At 47.6% G+C, this 25,028-nt stretch overlaps 1 protein-coding gene across 5 annotated transcripts in view; it reads right to left on the reverse strand.

Moving 5' to 3' along the window:
- Positions 1 to 25,028, reverse strand: part of TOP1MT (DNA topoisomerase I mitochondrial) — a 53,533-nt gene that overhangs the window by 25,571 nt on the left and 2,934 nt on the right. For 2 of the 5 annotated variants that reach the window (XM_039522384.1, XM_039522383.1), the window contains exons 2-9: positions 23,841 to 23,959; positions 22,247 to 22,349; positions 20,228 to 20,301; positions 19,093 to 19,195; positions 15,599 to 15,657; positions 9,604 to 9,711; positions 6,828 to 6,900; positions 778 to 2,213 (exon numbers count right to left, since the gene is read on the reverse strand). In XM_039522384.1, the coding sequence (XP_039378318.1) occupies positions 778 to 2,213; positions 6,828 to 6,900; positions 9,604 to 9,711; positions 15,599 to 15,657; positions 19,093 to 19,195; positions 20,228 to 20,301; positions 22,247 to 22,349; positions 23,841 to 23,944 (2,060 nt within the window). In that variant the 5' untranslated portion in view covers positions 23,945 to 23,959. Of the gene's footprint in view, positions 1 to 777; positions 2,214 to 6,827; positions 6,901 to 6,987; positions 7,105 to 9,603; positions 9,712 to 15,598; positions 15,658 to 19,092; positions 19,196 to 20,227; positions 20,302 to 22,246; positions 22,350 to 23,840; positions 23,960 to 25,028 lie in introns of those variants that run through there. The other 3 variants (XM_039522385.1, XM_039522387.1, XM_039522386.1) reach the window with 3 other exon arrangements.

The raw sequence follows: 25,028 nt of genomic DNA on the forward strand, positions 1-25,028 counted from the left end.
TTTCAAATGGAGGTGCGGACCCCTTTGGAAATCAGTGTCTGTGGACCCCCAGGGTTCTATGGTAATGACAACCTTTCGCGGACCCCTTAGACATATTGTAGGGACCCCCAGGGGTTTGTGGACCACAGGTTGAAAACCACTGATCTAACTACCTGAATTCTAGCTTTCTGAGACAAAACTCCAGCATACAGTGACATCTGCCGGCTACACCAATAATAGCAGGTGTGTTTTAAACATGCTGTGTGTATATGGTACAGTATAAGGGTCTCTCTGTCTTGCAAACTGTCCTTTTATTTTTAACCATTTTCTTTTGCCTTAAAGCAGTGGGGCAAACACGTCAGCATTAATAAATGAGATGATGCCCATGCATTGAAATTACACCGACTGCTCTAGAACGTACATGCATGGGTATATTTTCATAGCATCATAGAATATCAGGGTTGGAAGGGACCTCAGGAGGGCATCTAGTCCAACCCCCTGCTAAAGCTGGTCAGAAAAAAGGAAAAATTTTGCAAAAAAACTCCATGCATTTTTCCTGTTTTGTTCCCTCTCCCCCCTCCCCGCCCCAAATCCAAAAAGTTTTGAGATTTCCAAAAAATAATGTGACCTCCTCTGTAGCTGGTTGGAAAATGGGAAAAATTCTACCAAAAAAAGTGAATAAAATTTGATATTTTGACATTTGAAAAGATCAGTGTAAAATTCCATTAGCTCTATAATCCCTGACATCTCCCCCCAGGTCAAACCCCAGCACACTCTGGTAACCCACCGAAAACTTACCACTTCCACTTGTTTTCCTCTTTCTTCTTTTCCTTCTCATCTTCCTCCTTCTTTAATTTCTTGTTTTTCTTCTTGTCTCCTTCCTCTTTGCTTTTCCTTTTCCTCGATCCCCCCTCATTCTCCACCTCCTTGGATTTCTCTTTGCTCTTTCTTCCCTTCTCTTCTGTGCGTTTATTTTCATCCTTTGCTTTTCTCTCCTTGTTTTTTTTCTTGGCCTGGTTCGTCTCCTTTCCTTGTTTCTCCTTTGTTTCCCTTGTCTCCTCTTTCTCCATTTCATCTTCCTTTTCCTCCATTTCCTGTTCACCTCCCATCCTTTCATTCCTTTCCCATCCTTCTCCCTCTTGTTCATCCTCCTCCTCTTCCTTAATTTCTTTTTCATCCTTCATTCTTTTGTTTCTTTTCCTCTCTTCCTCCACATCATCCCTTTTCTCATTCTCTGTCTCATCCCTTCCCTCTTGTTCTTCGACAGCCCCATCTTCTGCCCTTTCCATTTCTTGCTCATCTTTCACCCTTTTATCCTTCTGTGGTTTTTTCCTTCCCGTCTTTTCTTCACTCTCTTTGTTCTTCTCTCCTTCCCTTTTCTCCCTCTTGTTTTTCGCTTCCTTTATCTTTTCTTCTCTCTTTTCCTGCCCTTTCTCTTTCTGGTTCTTCCCTGCCTTCACTTCCTTATTTGCTTTGACATTCTTTTTCTCTCCCTCTGTGTCTTTACCTTCCCTTTTCTCCCCATCCTCTGCTGTTCTTGCTGGCCGTGGGGCAGGTTCTCCCTCTGCCCTTTCTCTGTCTTCTGTTCTGTTCTTTCCTCTCTCTGTCTGTATTTCACCCTCCCCTGTATTGGCCCTGTTCTCCGCCTCCCCTGCTGTCTCACTCCCTTGCTTTTCCTTTTCCCTTCGATCACCAGCCCCCCGATCCAATCCCTCTGCATCATCCCCACTCTCCATCTGCTTGGGCTCCTTTGCTCTTTTCAACCTAGGGCTACCCTCTTGCATTCCCATCTCCGGCCCTTCGCCTTTTCCGGAGATGGCTTCAGTGATTCCCTTCTCCCGCTTGGATTTGCTGGGCTCTGCACCGTCTCTCTTCTCCTGGTCCTTTCCCTCCCTTTCCTTTTTAGGTTCCTCTTTCTTACTCATGCCCCCTTTACTTTCTTTTAGTTCACATTTCCCCTTCTCTTTGATCTCTTTCTTCCTCACTTCCATTTCCTTCTGCTCCCTGTTCCCTCTCTCCTTTTCCTCTTCCCTTTTTCTTTTCCGGTCTTTGACTCGTTTCTCCTCTCTGTGCCCCTCAGGGATGAATGAACCTGGCTCCCGCTCAGTGGTTTCCCCTTTCATGCTGCCTTTGGCTGTAATGTCCACTTCATCCGTTGAACCATCCAGATCTCCAGAGAACGCCGCGTTCTCACCACCAACCCCATTGGGTTTTGTTTCTTGGTGTCTTGGAACCTTACAAAAAATGGGGGAGGGGAGTTAAAATTAGCAGATGAGAAAATCTACAGACCAAAGCCTAGATTTTGTCACTGCAATTTCATGGGCACGCTCTGGTACCCACACATGGGCCAGATGCTTCTCAGTCTAACCTCAGATAACCAGGCGCATGCATTGGTGGCTCAGGGAAGTTTTATATAAAGATCAGGTTCAAAGGGGCCAGGTGACAAAAGCACACAGGGTAAGGCTGCCAAGCCCTAGGGCTCTGTACTAGGCCCAATCCTAGTCAACATATTCATAAATGATCTGTGAGGGACCACAAAAGCGACGGTACACTGCAAGATTCTGTAAAATGGGAGGGTTGGTTGCTAGGCAATAGGTAAGTAGTTAGACTGCACTGACCCATAGGAATTAAGAAATGATTGAGGAAGTATTGATGTGATTTGTTAATATTAATGATTATGGTTAATTATGGACAACCAGAATGCTATTGATGGAACGGGGGCAGGCACTGACCTTATGGTAATTGGGGTACCAAAACAAATATGGGTATACATCTGTCATAAACATACAGCTACGGGTAGCATAAAATCCCTCCTTTACCTGTAAAGGGTTAAGAAGCTCAGATAACCTGATTGGCACCTGACCAAAAGAACCAATAAGGGGAGCAGATACTTTCAAATCTGTGGGGGAAGGGTTTTTTTGGTGTGTTCTCTCTGGAGACAAAGAGAGAGACCAAGCAAGTAATCTAACTCCTACTGAATCAGGGGTGGCTCTAGGCATTTTGCCGCCTCAAGCACGGCAGGCAGGCTGCCTTCGGCGGCGTGCCTGCGGGAGGTCCGCTGAAGCCGCGGGACCAGCGGACCCTCTGCAGGCAAGGCGCCTGCCTGCCACCCTCACGACGACCGGCAGAGCGCCCCCTCTTGGCTTGCCGCCCCAAGCACGCGCTTGGTGTGCTGGGGCCTGGAGCCGCCCCTGTACTGAATGATACATCTAAACTTACAGAAATAGTAAGTAATAGTAAAAGTATCTCTTGTTTTAGCTTGTGAATTTTCCCTGTGCTAAGTGGGAGGTTTATCCCTGTTTTTGTAACTTTAAAGTTTTGCCTAGAGGGAATCCTCTGTGTTTTGAATCTGACTGCCCTGTAAAATTACCTTCCATCCTGATTTTACAGAGGTGCTTCTTTTATTTTTTCTTTATTATAAAGTTTTGTTTTTAAAGAATCTAATTGGGTGTTTAGTGTCCTAAAACTTCTTGTTTTGGAAGGTGGAAGAAGCAACCAGGGGGCAACCATTTTAGACTGGATTCTGACTAAGAGGGAGGAACTGGTTGTAATTCTGAAGGTTGAAGGCAATTTGGGTGACAGTGCTCATGAAATGATAAATGTCATGCTTCTTAGGGAAGGAAGAAGTGAGAGGAGCAGTATAAGGACAACAGACTTCAAAAAAGCAGACAGACAAACAAACTCAAAGAACTGGTAACCCCCTGGGTAGAAAACATAAGGGAAAAAGAAGTTCAGGAAAGCTGGGAGTTTCCCACAGACAATATTAAAGGTGCAACAGCAAACTATCCTGCTGCGAAGGAAAGAAAGGAAGAATAGTAAGAGGCCAATGTGGCTTCATCGGGAACTTTTTAATGATCTGAAAAATCTAAAAGGGGACCCCTGGAGAAATGGCTAAGGGGGATGTAACAGGGTGCTGGCCAGGAGAAACAAGCCAGGCCCCTGTTAGCCCTGTTCCGGAGGAAAAAGGGTTAGTTGGGCTGGCTGAGGGGCCACACCCTAATTACCAGAGGGGATCCACCTGCAGGCCTGGGTAGCCAGCCTGCCCTATAAAGCTGGCTAAGAGACAGGAAGGGGGGAGACAGGAAAGGGAGGAGCGTGGACTCCAGATCTCTGCTGGCTGGGAAGCTAGTAGTCACCAGGAGTGTTGGGCTCTGTAAATACCTGTCAATAACAGGTGGTGGGAACAGACACAAACAATAAAAGGACACGGGTGCTGCATCTCGGTTGGTCTCTGGGTGTTTTGGGGCCTAGGCCAGCGAGGGCCCGGTTACAGAGGAGTACAGAAGAATAGCACAAGCACGTAGGCCGAGGCACACAGTGAGTTACGCAGCGCAAGGGATGTAAAAGGCAAGAAGAGGTTCTTTAAATACATTAGGAGCAAGAGAAAGATGAAGGAAAGTGTAGGTCCCTCTACTTAGCAGGGAGGGAGAGCTACTAATGGATGACATCAAGGCGGCTGAGGTGTTTAATGCCTATTTTGCTTCAGTCTTTGCTAAAAAGGCAAATTGTGACCAAAGATTTAACACAATTAATATTAACAAGGGGGGAAGGAATGCAAGCCAAAGTAGGGAAAGAACAGGTTAAAGAATATTTAGATAGCTGTATTCAAGTCAGTCGGGCCTGATGAAATGCATCCTAAGGTACTTAAGGAACTAGCTGAAACAATCTCAGAACATTAGCAATTATCTTCGAGAACTCATGTAGGACAGGGGTCTGGAGAAGGGCAAACCTAGTACCAATCTTTCAAAAGGGGCACAAAGAGAATCTGGGGAATTATAGACCAGTCAGCCTAACTTTAATGCCCAGAAAGACACCGGAATAAATAACTAAACAATCAATTTGTAAGCATCTAGAGAATAGTAGGGAGATAAGTAATAGCCAACATGGATTTATCAAGAACAAATCATGCCAAACTCACCTAATTTCCTTCTTAGTTAGGGTTACTGGCCTAATGGATGGGGAGAATCTGTAGACATGATATAGCTTGATTTTTAGTAAGGCCTTTGACACAGTCCCATGAGCCAGTCTCAATCAAAATATGGAAATGTGGTCTGGATGGAATTACTACAAGGTGGGTGTACAACTGGTTGAAAGACCATACTCAGAGCATAGTTATCAATGGTTCACTATCAAACTGTGGGAGTGTATCCAGTGGGGTCTTGCAGGGGTCAGTCCCGGGTCCGGTATTATTCAATATATTTATTAACGACTTGGATAATGGAGTGGAGAGTGTGCTTATAAAATTTGTGGATGACACAAAACTGGGAGGGGTGGCAAGCACTTTGGAGGATAAGATCAGGATTCAAAACGACATTGACAAATTGGAGAATTGGTCTGAAACCAACAAGATTAAATAATAAGGACAAGTGCAAAGTACTGCACTTCGGAAGGAAAAATCAAATGCACAACTACAAAATTGGGAATAACTGGCTAGGCGGTAGTACTGCTGAAAAGGATTTAGGAGTTATAGTGGATCACAAACTGGATAGGAGTCAATAATGTGATGCAACGGTATTAACAGGAGTGTCATATGTTAAGACATGGGTGGTCACTGTCCCACTATACTCGGCACTGGTGAGACCCCAGCTGGAGTACTGTGCCCAGCTCTGAGTGCCACATTTTGTGAATGATGTGGAAAAACTGGAGAGAGTCCACAGGAGAGCAATAAAAATGATTAAAGTTTTAGAAAAATCTGACCAATGAGAAAAGCTGAATAAAACTGGGCATGTTTAGGCTTGAGAAAAGAAGATGGAGGGAGGACCTGATAACAATTAAGGGCTGTTATAATGAGGATGGGGATCAATTGTTCTCCATGACCGCTGCAGATAGAACAAGAAGTGATGGGGCTTAATCTGCAGCAAGGGAGGTTTAGGTTAGATATTAGGAAAAACGTTCTAACTATAAAGGGAGTTAAGCTCTGCACTAGGTTTCCAAGGGCAGTTGCAGAATCCCCATCACTGGAGGTTTGTAAGAACAAGTTAGACAAATACCCGTCAGCGATGGTCTATTAATAGTTGGTCCTGCCTCAGCATAGGGGAGGGACTAGATGACCTATAGAGGTCCTTTCCAACCCTACATTTCTATGATTCCATGTAACGGATTCGCTCATTGTGGGTGTCACAGCAGAATGGCATGAGTGTCCCAGGCATACGGGTGGCATGAAAAATGAGACAGAGATGCTTGTGGGAGAAATGGATGAACGGGGCAGGCAGGGTGGCATCAGTGGCAGCTGAAGTGGTTAGAAATCAAGCTAGGTAAGCAGAAAGGGATGGGGTTACATTTGGCCTTGGTGATGAAGAGAAGTTGTGTGACGCACAAAAGGGAGTCAGTGGAGAGGCTGAGAAAGGGGACAGGGCACAGGTCACTTGCTGGTGTGAAATAGAGTGAATGGCGGATTCTCTGTAACGAAGTCTTTAAATCAAGAATTGAGGATGTCAGTAACTCAGCCAGAGGTTATGGGCCTATTACAAGGAGTGGGCAGGTGAGGTTCTGTGGTCTGCAATGTGCAGGAGATCAGATCACAATGGTCCCTTCGAGTCTTTGAACCTACAGTGAGAGTCAAAGGGGACTGTACCAATACCAGCCTAGCTCGGAGCTAAGGTAGATCAGCACAGCTTCACTGATGACAGTAGAGCTACATGGATTTACACCAGCTGAAGGTCTGACCCATTTTTTCCAATCCATCAAGATTGCTGGATAGGCCATAACTACCTTATAAAGAGTTCACCTTCCGGGAACACGTAACTCTAAGAAATTGAAGTGCCCAGGCATTTCCTGTCACAACCCTTTAAATACTGAATCATTTACAGAGGCTACAGCAGCTCCAGGTACTTCAGGATGCTTCTTACCAGGTCTCTGTCATCAGTCACCAGGAGTTTCCCTTCAGGGCCAGTTCTCACTTTCTTTGGGGCATGCGCTGATCTAGAACAAACAGCACCTGTTATTATTTATAAACGCGCATGACAAGGATCAGCCCCACATCCCGCCTAGCTCTCCTCAGACAAGCACCCCATTCCCTTTAAACACATCAGCCTGTTGAGATGAGTTCCTGTCTGCATCCTGTAAAACTTGCCCATACCGGTATTGCCCTGGCCTCTTCTTTTGTCATTCAGTGTTGAACGCATCCTAAGACCATATGCATTTCCTCACCTTTTGGGGGCGAAGCCAGACTTTAAGGCCCCTGCTTCCCTACTTGGTGTAAACTTTGCTTGTGCCAATCAGAAACGAACACAAACAGGTTTTGGGCCCCGTCCCCTATGACACTTCTATGATGTCATAGTTGGTACTTTAGGCCTGCCTGCCATGTGCAGGCAGGGAGAGGAGAAAGAAAAACGAATCCTGTGTACACCCGTAACCGAGCCTGATCACCTCGAAGCCTCTCTCTCAGCTCACGTGTTTCAAACAGAGCTTCTACGTTTGCCGGTCGTTATGCGTTGGTTTGTATTTGTAAGTATCAGTTATTACTAAATGCTGCATCTTTGTTTATAAATATTGTTAGTAGATATTTTAGTCATTGTGTGTTTTAAGTTTCATTAACTCTATTAGCTAATCATACGCTCCTCCCTTACCCCTTGTAATTAGCCCCAATAAAACTTTAAACTGATTAATTTTAGTGTGTGTGTGTGTGTGTGTGTCTGCAGTTTGCATCGTGGCCCATACTCTCCTTGCATCCCTTACCAATATAGTCTGTTGCCACGTGCAGCCTGGTAAATAACAGGCCTGCATTTTCTTTCGCCCCTGCGAGTCCGTGGCCATCTACACAGCCTATGCGATGACTGGCCCTATGAAGCTGGGTCTTTAAACATGCTCATAGGCAGCGCAAGAGTCCTCCGTTTGGGGAGACTCATCTGCAAGCGCCAGCAGCAACCTGGAAATGGGGAGGCCCACCAGCGCCTGGACCGTGGCCCCACCCTCACTCCGTCTCTTTGTGCCCCCTCCCCAAGATGCCACTCACTCATCTCCACCTTTTCATAAGGTTGCCAACCCTCCAGGATTGTCCTGGAGTCTCCAGGAATTAAAGATTAACCTTTAATCAAAGACGGTCGTGTGATGAAAGCTCCAGGAATACATCCAACCAAAAATGGCAACCCTACCTCTTCCCCCGAGGCCCATCCTGCTCCTCTCCGCCCCCTTCCCGGAACGGGGTGGGAAGCCATGGCCCCATCACTTTTTCCTGCCTTAAGTGAGCAATGGGGAGGGGAGGGGGGAGGAGAGGAACAAACGGCGGGCAGGGAGAGGCCTCGGGGGAAGAGGCAGAGTGGGGGTGGGCAGAACGAGGGTGTGGCGTGGGGGAAGAGGTGAGGGGGTGGGGCATAGCGAGGGCGTGGCCTCAGGAGGAGAGGCAGAGTGGGGGTAGGGCAGAACGAGGGTGTGGCGTGGGGGAAGAGGTGAGGGGGTGGGGCATAGCGAGGGCGTGGCCTCAGGAGGAGAGGCGGAGTGGGGGTGGGGCAGAGCACAGGCAGGGCCACGATCTGGGAGCCAGCTGCCCTCCCCTTCTATGGAGCTTTGCTTCTGGCACTCCAAAGGGGGCAGCAGGCCAGTGCACCACCAGAGGGGGGACCCGCCTCACACCCGTGGCCGGCCTCTTTTCGGGAGGCTAACCCTCCCCGGCCTCTTATACGCGCCATCCAGGAATGTGCCAACCTATCTGATGACTGGGATTGGTGAGCAGAGCCCATCAAAGCAACGGAGACTCGCCCCCGTCAGGTGAGGGAGAAGCCACAGAACCCAGACAACAACCGAGGACAGAGGACAAAAACGTGAACCAAAGGGACAGGGGTGCAGGTCACAGAATGAAAACAAGGGATCCTGGTGGGGACACCGAGCAGAGAATCCCAGACAGTGCCCACCGCTCTGAGAAGGAGCCACTGGACGCTGCCTGAGGGAACTCTGCCCGGGGACCAGACACTAGAAAAAGGCCCAGGAGTCAGAGAATCTCCCATCCAGCATTGTCCTGAACGGCCTCACGGCCACCTTGGCCAGGGCTAGGAAAAAGTTGGTGAGATGGTCTCTGGGCTGTGTGGGGCCATGAGCAGGGAGTGGGGAGAGGAATGGATGTGGGAAGAAGTGCAGCGAGAACCTGAGTAAGAGGTTCTGCAAGCTGGTGCAAAGCAGACAAGGTCCCGTTGGAGACTACAGTCCTCTGGTTTCTCCACTCAACAGCTACAACAGCCACGCAAGCTTCCCTCACAACAGCCCAGCATTCTGCTGCCACCCTGATGCTACAAGCTCGCTGAGAAAGACATGCAGGAGCCTTCATCCATACATGGACTATCCTGGGCCTTTCCAGCCATTTCAACGAGGCTGTTGCACTGCTATCAACTGGACCAGCGAGACGTGGAATCAAGCTACTTGTGCAGGGGCGGATGTGGCTGGGACCAAGCACTGATCACCTGGATTTCTGAAGATGTCTGAAGAATACCCTGATTCCTCCGCCACACTTCTATTAGGAGTTGAAATGACAGGGGGTATGCATCTTAAACTCATGTAAAATCCTGCTATCTCTGTAGCCAGATGAGGTTGCAAGACAACCCTGATGCAATCTGAGAGCAAGGACAAGACAAAATGCCCTCAATGAAAATTAACATGCAGCTGAAAATGCTACAAAGGCAGCAGCGTGCAAACCTTTCAGCGCTCCCCTCCCTGGGCTGGTCCTCTTCACCCTCCTGCTCCCTCGGATGAGAAACTTCCTGGTCGTTACAATCCGGACCGTCGGCAGCCGTCTCAAGGACTCTGAAACAAAGAGAGAGTCGGTGCGGCCGATTTGAATCTCAAGCTGGATGCATTATAAACTGATCCCTTGCCAAAGCAACAAGCAGAGGGCTAACCCCTCTTCAACGCAGCAAAGACTATATGCCACAATCTCACTGCTTTGTGCTGTAGCAGACCCACTAGCTGTGTCTCTATTTTTAAAGGGCTGGACAAAAACTGCATACCTGGGCTGTTGAATCTCACCTTATGAGAATGGACTTGCTTACGGCAACAACAGAAGGAAATGGTGTGGGTCAGACTAATGAGTGCAATTAGAAAAGAGAAATATAATTTACTTGTATTACGGCATTGGCTAGAAACCCAGCTGAGACCGGGGCCCCGCAGTGCTTGGTGCAGTATTCACTCATAGTAAGAGACAGTCCCTGCCCTAAGAGCTCACAATCTAAATAGACAAAGGGTGGGAGAGAAAACAGGCACAGCGAGGGGAAGTGACTTGCCCAAGGTCACCCAGAAAATCAGTGGCAGACCCAGGAACAGAGTCCAGCTCTCCTGAGTCCCAGTCCAGACGCTCGAGACAGTGCAGGAAAGATGCACCGTTATCCATTACACAAAAGAAAGGAGTGAAGCCAGAAAGGGAAAGAGATGTAACGGAAGCGAGAGAGAGAAGTGTAATCACTGTCAAATTGATTGACAGTACGTTGCAATTAAATACAGCAACTAATGAAGCTTGCACTGCTGGGCTTATTCCTGAAACCTCCGGGGGTGGGTTTGTGGAAGCCGGGTAGCAGTTATTTTTCACGCTGGCTTGTAGGCAGGTGATTTTTTAAAGCTGTGCTTATTACATCAGAGGCAGGTAAACAGACTCAAATGTTTTCCTGAGACTGCTTTTCCCTAGAGGCTATCGCTGCACTTGCCCCAAGGATGCTGAGTGATCGCAGATGGGACGGGAGATGGGCCCACTGGACTCTCTGGAGACTGAAGGACCAGCTTAAACCAGCGAGGGGCTGCTGCAGCAGTCTGCTGACCCAACTCGCCGGGGTGCATCAACAGCGAGGCTCCCATGAACGGGAGAGAACCAAGGGCCGTAAACGTCAGACCCAGCTCACCCCCCAACCTCTGATCCAGCCAGACAAAACAAGAGAACCTGATGGCGTAGGACACAGGGCCCGTGACAGGAAACAGACTAATCAAAGCCCATAGGTCTGGGCAGCTGGCCAAGCAGCAACAGCAGCAGATCAACATTCTTTTGGTGTGCACGGAATGATACCCTTAGCTCCTCTGATGAGCTGTCTGGCCCAAATCAGCTCCTCCGAAACGCAAGGGGCCATCACACAGTCATCTGGCCTTTTAACCCCACAGATCCAGGCGTATGGCTTTCAAGGGGAATGAGCCACACAACTCCCGTTAATTTCAATGAAAGTCGTGTAGATGAATCCCCTGCTGGGCTTTGATCTACCCACCTGGGGCGGGAGTGGGGACACTTTACGGCAACGAGTGCTTCCGAATGTTCACTGCTGCAGCTGGTGTTGGAAGCACGTTAGAAGTGGAGGGAATGGGGTTAACACAGAGCTGCCCGCTCTTAAGATTTGTTAGGACTAATATTAGATCAGATACATTAGTCACTAGAGTTAACCACCACACCTGCAAAAAAAGGGAATCACTCCCAAAGGGCGGGGCGGGGGGGGGGGGAGAAGATGTGATATAGCTTTAAGGAGTAAGCATGCCATATTCCTGACCTGCAGGTGTCACTGGGGAGCTGCCATCCCTACAATAAGTCTTTAACCTGCATGACTGTGCCTACAGCAACTCCCTACAGATATACCCAGCATGCCCCAGGACTGATCTCATTCTAGCCTTGCCTAAAGGCAAGCAACTAGTCTGTAATAAAGTTACAAACCCCAAAGCAAGCAATGTCTGCCTGCCTCACTAACTACAGTATGCCAAGAAGCACTGTGGATGTCAATGCAGTCGTCTTAAAGTCAGCCTAGGGTGACCAGACAGCAAAAGTGAAAAATCGGGATGGGGGTGGGGGGTAATAGAAGCCTATATAAGAAAAAGACCCAAAAATAGGGACTGTCCCTATAAAAATCGGGGCATCTGGTCACCTTAAGTCAGCCCTCCATCCAGAAAATCATCGGCAGAGCTTCCCCATAACAGAAAAGGAACTGGCAGAGAAACAATGAAGTGTCTTCATTCAAATTCCCTATCACTTCAGTTTCACAGGATCCCCGCTGCCAACAGGGTCTGCTGCATGCAGGGGACAAGATTTCAAGAGTGATGACTGATTTTGGGGGGGTCCATTTGAGACATATTAAGAGGTCTGGTTTTTGGAATGTCCCAAGCACTTGCCCTCTGGAAGTCAGCCTCTTTAAGGTGTCAGGTTGGGCACCAATTAAACACTAGTCACTTTGGGAAGAGCCAGGGTTATGAATGCATGAGGTTAACTTGCAGTACGTGCCTCACTGAAATGTCAGAGAGCAGACAACCATCCACTGCTTCTTAAGGCTTGATGCAATTTCATCCCCAATATTGAAGAGATGCAAGCGCAATTTTACATGCAATTATCCTTCAGCAATTAGTTAGTTTCTCTAGGACACAGGATAAGAGCTTATAACTGTGCTTAGCGGAGCTGTTTCCTTTTGGATTGGTTCCCCTCTGCTTATTTGACACAGTGACTGCCACTTCTATCTCTGACATCAATTCCCAGAGCACATGCAGGTCAAATACAGATTAGTGGGATCTGTTAAATCAGAACCCTCACCAGGGAGGGCAGGGAGAAAGCTTTACAAACATCCACATTAGCAGCCTTTGCAGCAACCACAAACAAATTAAGTAGGGTCACAAGCGGAGATATCCCAGGCTGGAATTCCAGTCTCCAAACAAACTGCTTTCCAAAGCAAGGGGGTTGGATGCAAGAGTTGGGGGTTGTGAAGTGTTGCCAGGTTACCTGATGCCCCCAAATTTTGGAAATTCACATACAGAAGCAGCTCTGAAAAGAGATCAGTTTCACTCAAGGGGTTTCAATTACAGCTGGCTATTCAAAGGGACAAAGCCAGTGTTGCTGGACGTGACTCAGGCTGACATAATCGTGTGATGTGGGAGAACAGAAAAGTCTTGGTTTTTAACAAAAGCCCCATTGGCCTGGATGTTTCCTGCATGGAACAAGGGATTTTAGGCACCTTACTAAAAGATATGCTCTAATTGGTCATATACGTTATTGGGCTCGCTGGCATCACATAAGCAGGTATAATTGAGTTAGTCATGAGTCACTGGGCTCAACATTGTCCCATAACAAAGAAATAGAAACCCCTCCCCCTACAGGAATCACCGGATGAGGTTCTATTGCCTGTGTTATGCAAGAGGGTCAAATGAGATGATCATAACAAAATCCATCAGTGACACGCTTGATTCTTTCCAGCAAAGGAAGCAAGGCGGTCACGTGTCTGGTATCTCCATATATTGACTAATGCTCAGAGACCTCAAGCGACGTTCCAATTGGTACATGTTAACACGGACACCCAAGGCAGTATTTCTCTCCAGTTTGGTTTGGGAGTTCACTCTGCCTGCGTGCTGGGTTTGGAGAGGGTAACAGCAAAGAACTTGCTGAACTGGTCCTGGCAACTCCAAGGTCTAGCTCTGGTATAGACAAGCTCGAGGCGGGCAGGATGACAACACATTGGTAACTGCTCTCTTTCTCCTCCAGAAACGCAGCGAGCCCAGAACATGGGTTTAGGGCTTAATTTTCTATTTAGCAGCTGTTCACGTGGGGTCTGTTCTTATTCGGAGGCACTGGGAGTCACAGAGGCTTTGTCTACACTGGCAATTGAACGACAACACTTTTGTCTTTCAGAGGTGTTAACTCCCCCAATCCCGAAAGACAAAAGTTTTGCTGCAACAAGTGCCAGTGCGAACAGCGCATTGAGCGCTCTCCTGCTGACAACACAAACCTCGTTCCTTGGGGGTGGAAGTTTTTTGTTAGCAGGAGAGCTGACAAACAGTGGCTACACTGCACAACTTTTAGCAGTACAGCTGTGGCGACTCATTTCCCCATATGTAAAATGAGGATAATTCTTCCTTGCCATGTCTGTTTAGACCATAAGCTCTTTGGGAGAGGGACCGTCTCTTCTTAAGTGTGCGTGCAGTGCCAAGCACAACGGAGCCCCGATTTCAGTTGGAACCTATCGGCCCTAGGGTAATATAAATAATAATTATTCACAATTGACTTTCCCTCAGCACCACCATTGGGTTCAGAGTTCCCTGCGCTCCCTTATGGCCTTCCGTGTATTCTGCAGATAAAGAAGGGGGAAAGGTATTGGATTTTTTCCCAAGAGTTACACAATTTCAGCTAAACTCATTAAGCAAGTAACCGACATACTCCGTGAAATATGTCAAATGCCTAAAATCTGATTGAGTCGAAAGGGAGCTGGGGTCTCTGTAAATCAACACGTGAGAGGCTGAGCGTTGACTCGTTACCTAACCTCCTCTTAAGAGCATGCTGGGGTAGAGAAAATCCTTTTGACTCCCCTGCAAACATTTAGGGGTTTAACTCCCCCTCCACCAGCTCTCTCATTCCCAGCAAGAGGCTTTGGAGAAGTCACTGACTCTAAAATGAGGGAAGTGAAAATTCACCAAGTTCACATTAACTCCTTCCTTTCATATCACGACACAACCTCAATATGTAGCAAGGTATAGAAAAATACAAACCTATTGGACTTCAGATGCATATTGTCTTATCTTAGTGTTTTCTATAAAGCCCATCACTGCATTTACTGAGTACCTGTAATCAATCAACAGTCCCCTTCAATATTTACTCCACTCTGCTCTGAAGCAAAGGATTAAGGGCTTGATCAAATGCAACTGAAATCAAGTGGATACTAACGTGGGCGTTGGATTGGGTCCCAAGCTGGATGTAACGATTACATTGAAAACTGATGTCTTAGCCCTGCTTTCCTAGGCAAAGGAGAGGTGATCATTTAGTAGCTGGGTCCCTGCTTTGCTCAGAGTAATGCCACAGTGAGTGGTGTGAGTTTCTCATCACAGGGAGAGAAAATATCAATTCAGTGCAGTAGCAATTTGTATAAAAATTGCAGAGCAGCAAAGTTCCAACATTTCCCTGGTAAATCTGACAATTTACAAACAATAAGAAAAGTCTCCCAGCACAGAAAACCTAGGAAAGGAAATAATATACAGCGATTATGGAAAGCTTAAGGCTCATCAGAAGCCCAGGTAAGTGAAACCAAGGTTACAAACCAACCAGAATGTTGTCAAAGGGTAAGTTTCTTTCAACGTTCCTCTAGTGGAGACAAAACCTAAGTGTTGATGCCTAGAGTCCTCCCCACTCACTCAAATCTCTCATCATTGTTACCACCGTTTCACCCCGCGCTGCTCTGACTGGTGGTTAAATCAGTGTCCAATCTACACCAGCATTTTCCTGCATAGCACTGGGAGAAATCGCTAAGGAAAGTCAGGCGGGTCTGAGCTCAGGTGGCTAACCTGAGCCACTGCCAGGGCCGCCCAGAGGATTCAGGGGGCCTGGGGCAAAGCAATTTCGGGGGCCCCTTCCATAAAAAAAAGTTGCAATACTATAGAATACTATATTCTCGTGGGGGCCCCTGCAGGACCCGGGGCCTGGGACAAATTGCCCCAGTTGTCGTCCCCCCACCCCACCCCATCCCCCCCGGGTGGCCCTCGCCACTGCCAGGGCCACAATGCCACACTGCTATTTTTAGCGAACTAGCATGAGTCTGCCTGCCCAGGCTGGTCGGCACACTCCCAGGAGCAGTGTAGACACATCTTTGGCAAACAGTTGCTCCTTGAGTTTAGCACGTTTGCACGTACGGCCTCTCCTGTCCACTTGTGCCATGGTCCATTCCCCACCCCTCCACATGCTGAACCGTTCGTTTCTCACCTGGGAGCGCTCTCTTGCCCTGAAGCTGGAATTCTGGTTGGGATGGACTCAGTCTCCACCTGAAAGAGATTTTATTACCTTGGGATCCAAGCAATGCACATTCTTTGAGACACAATAGCCGCTTGAAAAGAAGACCATTAGCGATAATGTTCCCAATACCAGAGATGCCACTCAGCTAAAGCCTGGGGCACAGAACCCAATATATTCCTCGCACCCTATTGCCAAGTTTATCCATTTCAACTCTCAGGCAGGCCAACATTTTCAATCAAAGGGACCTAAAAAGTCCATATTTAGGTGCCTACATAAATGACCTGATTTTCAAAAGGGCAGAGGCACCTGCAGTCTGTGGGAGTTTCTGCCTGGAACGTAGATTGTTTTGGCTAATACACTCTTTGGACGTGTGTTGGATAATTTCCAGAACAAATACATGGAACTTACAATCCAACGTCAGAGGTGATGCAACGAGTCAGAGCGACAGATGATCAAGAATGGAATGTGCTACATTCCAGGGCTACAGAAATACGACAATGTAGCAACCGAGTTATGGTACACGTACATCTTAAGAAGTCCTATTCAGAGCAGGTGAACTCTTCTTGTAGGCAACAGAGATGAAGCGAGCTTCTAGGAGGGATCTGGATGAGAGCAGGGCGGTGGCCTGGGGAACAGGGGTTGGGAGGTTGAGCCATGGTTTTGGTGAGAGCTTGGAAACAGATTATGAAAAGGGAGGACACAGTCAACATAGGAGCCAGGGAGGACAGAGGCAGAGGTGGAAGAAGATGCAAAAGAAGACAGATACGGCTGGGCATGGCTGCCTAGGGCCTTGAATACATGATGCTCAGCTTGAACGTGGCCCTAAATATTTATCCCATGGGGGAAAATGAAGCTTTGCTGTATTTTCATATTCAACATTTCAGCGAGAGAAACTGGTCTTTCGTTTGTCTCAAGCCAATTTCTGCACAAGGTACCATAACAAAACAACTCCTTCGGCACTGCCATGCAAGCGATACCGTTGACACATCACCTGCCAAGAGTGAAGTCTTTAATTACAAAATACAACTCATCCACATTTTTCTTTTAAGACTTGAATAGGCTGCCAAACTCACAGACGTTTCAGAACATGGTGTTGCTTAGAAATAGCTCTGCTCATTGGCCATATTTTTAATTCTGCCTATTAGTTACGGATACCTGTAGGCATACAAGGTCGGTCATTCCCTACAAACACACCAACTCTTGAATTCACACTCCTCTGTCTGTAATATCATAATCAGAGGGGGTAAATTCAGGAGGAGTAACAGCTGAGATCTCTGCTCTTTGGGACAGGGACAATCTTTTAGTCCTGTGTTTGTACAGCACCTAACACTCTGGGGTCCTGATCCAGGACTGGGTACCAAGGCATTACGGTCATACAAATATTTGCAACTGGCACAGATCTGCATCGATACAATAACGTTATCGGTGAATGAACTACCATGCTTCAGAGAATGTAGCCCAGCTCCTGGTGCTAACAGTGAGTCAGATACATTGACTGAGGAGAGATCAGACATTTTGCCAGACTGTGGCAATCCTGCAAACACCACAACCTGGGGTTGCACTGAGGAAGGGAAGGAAAAGCAAAACCAGAAAGCTGGCAGTGCCACATGTCTCTGAAGCAACGGGCTGGGCTGCACTTCCAAGGCCCTACTGTGGGAAACACCCCCATTATGAATCAGACTCCAATCTACTCCACACAAAGCCCTTCTGACATCAATAGGACTCTGCATGGGCACAAGGCTCCCCCTGTACTGATCCAATGGCAGGATCAGAGCTGTTGATTGTCAGCTCCTCAGAGCAGGGGCCTCGCCCACCGCGTGCTCTGTACAACGCTGAGCATGCTGACGACAAGCAGCAACTAACGCAATTCTGAGTGTAGCTACTAACCCTCTCCGTATCCATCTTCATACTGCTAGGAGGAGAAAAGAGGAGGGGAGGGGAGGTGACCTGGCTGGGTGACTTGGCAAGTGGCACAGTATAGATCAAATTATCATAACATTGCATTAGCATAGTATTTCCCTTCTTAAAAATAGAGACCAAGGCCTGGTCTGCAGTAGAAGATTAGGTTGGTTTAACTATGTCGGTCAAGGATGTGAAAAACCCACACCCCTGAGCAGCACTGTTAAGCCGACCTAAGTCCCCATGTAGACAGAATTCTTCCATCGACCTAGCTACCGCCTCTCGGGGAGGTGGCTTACCTGTGCTGATGAGAGAACCCCTCCCATCAGCGCAGGTAGCGTCTACGTTGCAGTGCTCCGGCAGCTCAGCTATGCCTCTGTAGCATGTTAAGGGGAGCCAGGCCCCAAGTGATCACACTTTCAGATTAACACACTGTGTCCACTGGATGCAGAGACACAGGAAACCTTTATCCGACTGGCTTCGGAACCCCGCACCGAACCAGATGTGCTGGGGCAATGGGGCAGTACCAGCAGAAGGGAGGTGTGTTAGCGATGGTGATACAGCATTCAGACCTGCCTGAGACAGAACTGGCAGGTTTTGTTTGCCCATTTGACTTTTGATAGTCTTACATCTTTACTAATGCGTGTGAACAAAGAACAAAGACACTGGGTGTTGCATCTACCCACAGCCAGACAGGGGTTAGAGCATAAGGAATAGAGCTGAAGTGTTGCTGGACATGGATGCAGTTTGATAGATGAATGTACAACTCCTCTCTCAAGACAAGGTCAAGCAACCAGTTGGGAGGGACAAGAGGGATGGGGTGGGGGGCAGAAGTATTAAAAAGACACTAAAAGCCAAAGGAAAAAGGTGGCCTTGGCCAGTACACAACCTCACTCCCTCCCCGTCGCATGGGATACAAAAGAGGTGGGACTGAAGCCCCCAGACTCAACACTCCAAAATAGAACATGACCATAAATTGTAAGGGATGGGACCTGGGACGTGCACGACAGGTCTAATTAGGCCCGATAAGGAGGAGGAGGTGGGAAAAAAGGGGACAGGAAAAATCTCTACTGGTGTACGGAGCTGTAGCTCTGCTTGCTTGACTAACCCCAATAGACATCGCATTGCCGGCGCTTTGGACTCTGGCCTTCTGCTTTCTGTCTGCATGACAAGAACCAAGAGAGGGCGAGGGGAAGCCCTCCCAGAGTGCTCTCCTCTCCAGCGCCTCACCTCACTTCCTGGATTTTCCACGCAGGTCTCCCTCGGACCAGGCTCCGCCTAACCCTGCCAAGCATCTACGATCTGCCAAGATCCCAGCGCGGGGCGATGCGACTCCACGCGCTTCATTAACATGCTCATTCCACTGTGCATTGTGGACTTACCCTATATTTATATCAATGCACACACATCACACAGTACGTCCTCCAGCTGCTGCCAGCTTTGCATTGTGAACATCACTCTTCTCCCCTGAATCTCATACTGCTGGTTTCCCTAGAGCAGCACTGAGAATCCGAGAAATGTAGGGCAGAAAGAGGCATGGGATTCCCAAAGTCTTTGAGACATACCTGTCTGTGCTTGGCCTTCTCCTCCTCTGGAGCTTCCGACTTTTCTTCCAGCTTTTGGCTGGAGATTTCATTCTCAGCGGCCTCCTCTTGCTTTAGAGAGCTTCTTAGCAAAAACAGACAGACAGAATGGCAGGAAAGCAGGTTTCACCAGCAGGCCATTTTGCATTTGAATAAATGAAGCAGAGAAATTGGAGCAGACCCATTTCTATTCTCCTAGGCAGCTCCCCAACTATCTCTCAGCTTTTCTGCTGATCCACCAGATTAAAGGTTAGGACCCTCTGGAGCCAGCATCCACCTCCCACTGCTAACCTGCAGATTCATCAGTAGAACAACCTCGTCTATAAGCCAAACAAAGAGACATTTTCTGAATCTGGCAGTGCTGATAAGCTGAGCCGATCGCTCCCTGACGGAAACAATGAGAAGGAAAAAGCTGGCGGCATCCCCAATGCTAGAGGGCTCAAATCCAGCTGAGGGCACGAGTAGAAATGAAGTGGTTTCCCTCCTAGCCCCTTGTGGAAAAGTAATTCACACATCGGAATCCACCAAAAAATTCAGCACAACTTGCAGCCTTCTGCTCAAGAGAAAGCAACGAAAGAAACTGCAGGGTTGGAGAATGCTAGAGGTTCCAGCGGTTCTCCAGCTTCACTGCACTGCAACCCCCTTCTGACAACAAAACTTACTACGTGATCCCAGGACGGGGGACCGAAGCCTGAGCCCACCTGCCCTGGGCAGGGGGGGAGGGCAAAACCAAAGCCCAAGCCCTGCCATCCCAGGGGCAGGGGGAAGCCAAAGCCCCAGGGCTTCAGCCCCAGACGGAGGGCCTGTAACCTGAGCCCCAACACCCAGGGCTGAAGCCCTTGAGAGTTGGCTTCAGCCCCACGCCCCAGCAAGTCGAACACCAGACCTGTTAACCCCAATAAAATGGGGTTGCAACCCACTTTGGGGTCCCGACCTCCAGTTTGAGAACTGCTGGGTTAGACCTTGGAACTGCAGTGGGTGGAGAGCATGTGACAAGGGCAAGAACTGATGAGCACTGAGGCAGCTTCAGAGCAAATCTCGTATTCTACTGGTCTAAATTCTCAATCTCCCGCCCTCAGAGGAGATCAGGACAAGTTAATTAAATGAAAAAAGTTACCTGCTTATGACGTTTTCTTGCAATGGCTTCTCCTTGGACCTCGACTGTCTCCTCTTCTCTTTTAACGCAGGGGGCTACATGTTGGAACAAAGCAGCATGAAAACAACTTGGTACAACACCCAGTTTAGAAGGGCAAAGTGCGTCCAGAGCTAAACGTTGCCCCTGTCCCACACGGAGATGCTGGGAAGAGGCAGAACAGAATGACTACACAAGGCGCTCCAGCTCTTTAGCGCATCGAAGAGAAGGTTAAGGGGTGACATGTTCACAGTCTATAACACGGGTGGCCAATCTGTGGCTCCGGAGCCACGTGCGGCTCTTCAGAAGTTAATAGGTGGCTCCTGGTACAGGCACCAACTCGGGGGCTGGAGCTACAGGTGCCAACTTTCCAATGGGCCGGGGGTGCTCACTGCTCAACCCCTGGCTCTGCCCCCCACTCCACCCCTTCCCGCCCCCTCCCCTGAGACTGCCGTGCCCTCACTCCTCCCCCTCCTCCCCAGAGCCTCCTGCACACCACGAAAGAGGTGGGGGAGGGAAGGGGAGACGCTGATCAGCGGGGCTGCCGGTGGGCAGGAGGTGCTGGGAGTGGGGTGGGAGAGCTGATGGGGGGCTGCTGATGTATTACTGGAGCTCTTTGGCAATGCACATTGGTAAATTCTGGCTCCTTCTCAGGCTGGCCACCCCTGCTCTATAAGGACCTACATGGCGAACAGAAATGTGATAACAGAGGGCTCTTCAATTTGGCAGACTAAGGTAAAACAAGATCCAACATCCAGAAGTCGAAGCTAAACAAATTCACACTAGAAATAAGGCACAAATTATTAACAGTGAGAGTAATTAACCACTGGAACAGCTTTCCAAGGACTGTGGTGGATTCTCCATCACTGGCAATTTTTAAATTAAGATTTGCTGTGCTTCTAAAAGATCTGCTCACATTCAAACAGGTATTAATTCGGGAAAGTCCTATAGCTTGTGCTGTACAGGAGGTCAGACTAGCTGATCACAATGCTCCCTTCTGGCCTTAGAATTTATGAATGTGCACAAGGAGGCCACAACAGGCTGAACTGAGGGTAACGCTCGCGTGCTGAGGATCTCAAAGCCCTCTACGGAAAGCAAAACAATGCCTCAGCTCCACCAGGTTTAAGGTTTATCCACATTTTACAGAGAGGGAAAGTGAGCCACCAATGGGTTAGGGCCCATTTTTCAGAGGTGTGATGCATCCAAACCTCTCACTGAAGTCAACGGGAGCTGCCGGTACTCAGAACACCAAGCTCCGTGGAACCCTCACAAAGTCACACTGCCGGGGTCAGAGGCAGAGCCTAGCCTCAAGTGTCCCTGTTCTAACCAATAAGCCGCACTCCCTCCCATAGCTGGGAAGGTGAGTTTTTGGAGTCCATCGTTTAATGCTCCCTACCATGTTCTAAGTCTGAAGAAAACCAAACAGATCTAAGGTAACTACAGAATCATAGACTCATAGACTATCAAGGTTGGAAGGAACCTCAGGAGGTATCTAGTCCAATCCCCTTCTCAAAGCAGGACCAACCCCAACTAAATCATCCCAGCCAGGGCTTTGTCAAGCCTGACCTTAAAAACCTCTAAGGAAGGAGATTCCACCACCTCCCTAGGGAACCCATTCCAGTGCTTCACCACCCTTCTAGTGAAATAGTGTTTCCTAATATCCAACCTTGACCTCCCCCACTACAACTTGAGACCATTGCTCCTTGTTCTGTCAAACTATCTGGACTCCCAACCCTCACAGTGCCCCTATGAGGCACAACAGTGCTGTTACCCCCATATTACAGATGGGGAACTGAGGCACAGAGAGACAAAGTGACTTGCTTAAGTCTAACTACTACAAATATAGTTCGGGAGAAATCACCTTTCCTATAAAGATGAGTAAAGAAAGAGCAGAAGGCGGCAGCCCGGCTGAGAAGCTGTAAGCGGTCACGATCTTGGGCTGCCTGTTTCTCTCAAAAACAAAACACGCATCAGTTCTTGCTTGAAAGGCCAGTTTCCTCCTACCTGGTCCTTTCGCTGAGCTTCCTCCCACTGGCTGCTCAGAGCTTCTGCTCTTGGTTTCTTCTCCTTTTCTTGTCCCTTCTGCTCAGAGACAGTCTTCCGTTTCCTTAGAAGAGGAAGAAAAATACTCCGTGTGATGGGGAAGGGACAAATCAAAGTAACCAGTTAGGTTTCTTGTAGTTAAGGCGACCAGCTAGCTTCCTGACAAAGACCATACGCACCTTTTCCCCATGTTATTCTCCTTCCTAATTTGTAGCGAGCTAGATACTTTCCCAGAAAATGAAATTAACCTATTTACTGCAATCAATGTGGATGGCTGCTAAACTCACCTGGGGCTATTTTCTACAGCATGTTGAAGATGACAATTGTTAGTAATATCAAGTTCAACCTCACAGCATTACGTTTAATAGTAAAAACTGAAATAAAACCACAATGTTCTTTTCCAAGCTATGCTAAGCTACAGGCCCCATCACCATATTAGCTGAATATCTCACAGTCTTTAATCCTCACAAAACCCTTGGGATTCTGGACGGAATATTATCCCTGAAGCATCTGGCATTGGCCATGGTCAGGAGACAGGATTCTGGGCTGGATGGACCATTGGTTTGATCCAGTATGGCCGTTCTTACGTTCTATTTTAACAGATGGGTTACTGAGACACATACCTGCTAAAAATTGCAGGATAGCCAGAGTGGCATGGCTGGTGGGACAGACTAGTAGCTGAGTACGTACCTAGCATCTTGGATGGTATTATAGCTGGGGCGGCTAGCTCCTCCCAACATCCACACCACGCTGCTATTTTTAGCACACTAGCTCAATCAAAGCTAGCATGCGTACATCTACCTGAACTGGAAATTTTAGTTCCAGCTGCAATGCAGACACACCCTAAATCACTTCCCCAAGGTCACACGAAGAGTCTGTGTCATGGCAGGAAATTGAACCTTCTGAGTCCCAGGCTAATCCTGGAAGCACCAGACCATCCTGGTTGGACTAGATGAGGCGGTTGGACTAGATGACCTCCTGAGGTCCCTTCCGACCCTGATATTCTATGATCCTTCTGTGCGGGTGACCCTCTCAAGCTTCCATTCTACTTGTTGCTAGAAAGACTCCTACAAACTATATATTGTTGATAACAGCAAATGCACTTCACTGGCTGGTAAGATATTAACAGTCTTATCCATATTACCTATATGAAGTAAAGGGTTTCTCTCATGCTAGTAGAACCTTTCAAATGGCAAGAAAATGCTTTTTCCAGGAAACCCCTGTATTTGAGGAACAGTGCGTGATCACGGAATTAAGGACCACCGCACAGATGCACATGGGGTAGCATCAAGGTGGTACATTCAATGTTAACTTTTTGAGCATTTAAATTCTTAAGCAGAAGGTGACAATACCACAAGCTAGTGTATTTTATACTGGTGAAGCTGGAAATCACAGATTAATAATATTTAAATAAACATATGACACCATCAAAAAGGTTGAGAGGGCCAATGAGACATTGAACGGCCAATGTCCATAGCTCTAATACCCATCAATTCAATTCACACATTTGTCATGAAGTTACGGTATATTATTGCTGTCACTGGAAACCACCTGCCTGTTACTGTCATTCTTAGTCTTCACTGACGAAGATGCTGCCTGGTCAGTTTGGTGATGATTCCCGACGTCCTTCTCCTCTGCCAACTCTTTGTTATCAATCATTGTGCAAATTCACATCTGCAAAGAAAAGGGCTGCACCAACCAAATGTATAAAGCAGAAGCATTGCTATTAATGAGAAAAGCTGGCTGGCTGCATAAAGGTTGCAAAGACAACACCCGGGTGATCTTGCATCACTGCATCTTTAAGTCAGGTACCACGCATGGGGTGCAAGCTCAGTATTTAGTTCAACAAGGAATGCGGTGAAGCATCGCAAGCACAATGCATTTTTAATCTCAAATACTGGACCAAGCAATAAAAGAAATAAAATCTGTGCACATCTAGAATATCACAGAGCAACACACGACACGGGTTCCTACAGAACAAAGCCTGCCAGTCAAACAGGACTGTTAATGTTTTTCTTATCAAGCTATAAAATTAGTGGATACAGAGAACAGATTAGACTTGCTACTGGTATTTTAATTATTGATTGTTTTTATTATAGTTGCCCACAGAAGCCTGTCCCAGGTCTGGGGCCTTTGTGCCAGGCACTGAGTTTCCAATCTACATAGGCAAGACAAAGGAAGAGCGGTGGGGGAAACTGAGGCACAGAAAGGTGCCATGACTTGCCCAAAGTCACACTGAAGATCCATAGTGGAGATGGGAATAGAACCCAGACAACAAAAAACTGGTGGAAAAAACTATTAATAATTTGTCTGGATAAATATCAGGGTTTATTTTGGTGGCTGGAAGAACAGGGGGAAAAAGTATTTAGTAGACTGAATTTCATTCATCAAAGCATTAATGTGGTTTTCTGCAGTACTAAAACAGAACTCAAAACACAATCCCACCTCTGAGTTTAAGAAAACAATACATCTCTAATCCCCAAATAAAACTTTGCATTTGAATAAACAGTTTGCTGTCCTAGACTTAGAATGATTAGCCTATAAATATTTACATTTAATAATTGGGCCACACCATTTGCAGCGCATACACTCAACTTCACCCTTTCCTCCTGTTTTTTAAAATGTTCAAACACTTCCTTGTGTTCCGAAACGTATTCTGATACAGATTTTTGTTTTCTTTCCATTTTAGTGTGTCAGACCTTTAAACTGTTATCTGCTAACAGCTTGAAATGTGTCCGTGTTG

This window comes from Mauremys reevesii, linkage group 2 (genome assembly GCF_016161935.1).
Source record: "Mauremys reevesii isolate NIE-2019 linkage group 2, ASM1616193v1, whole genome shotgun sequence".
NCBI classification, from domain to species: Eukaryota; Metazoa; Chordata; order Testudines; family Geoemydidae; genus Mauremys; species Mauremys reevesii.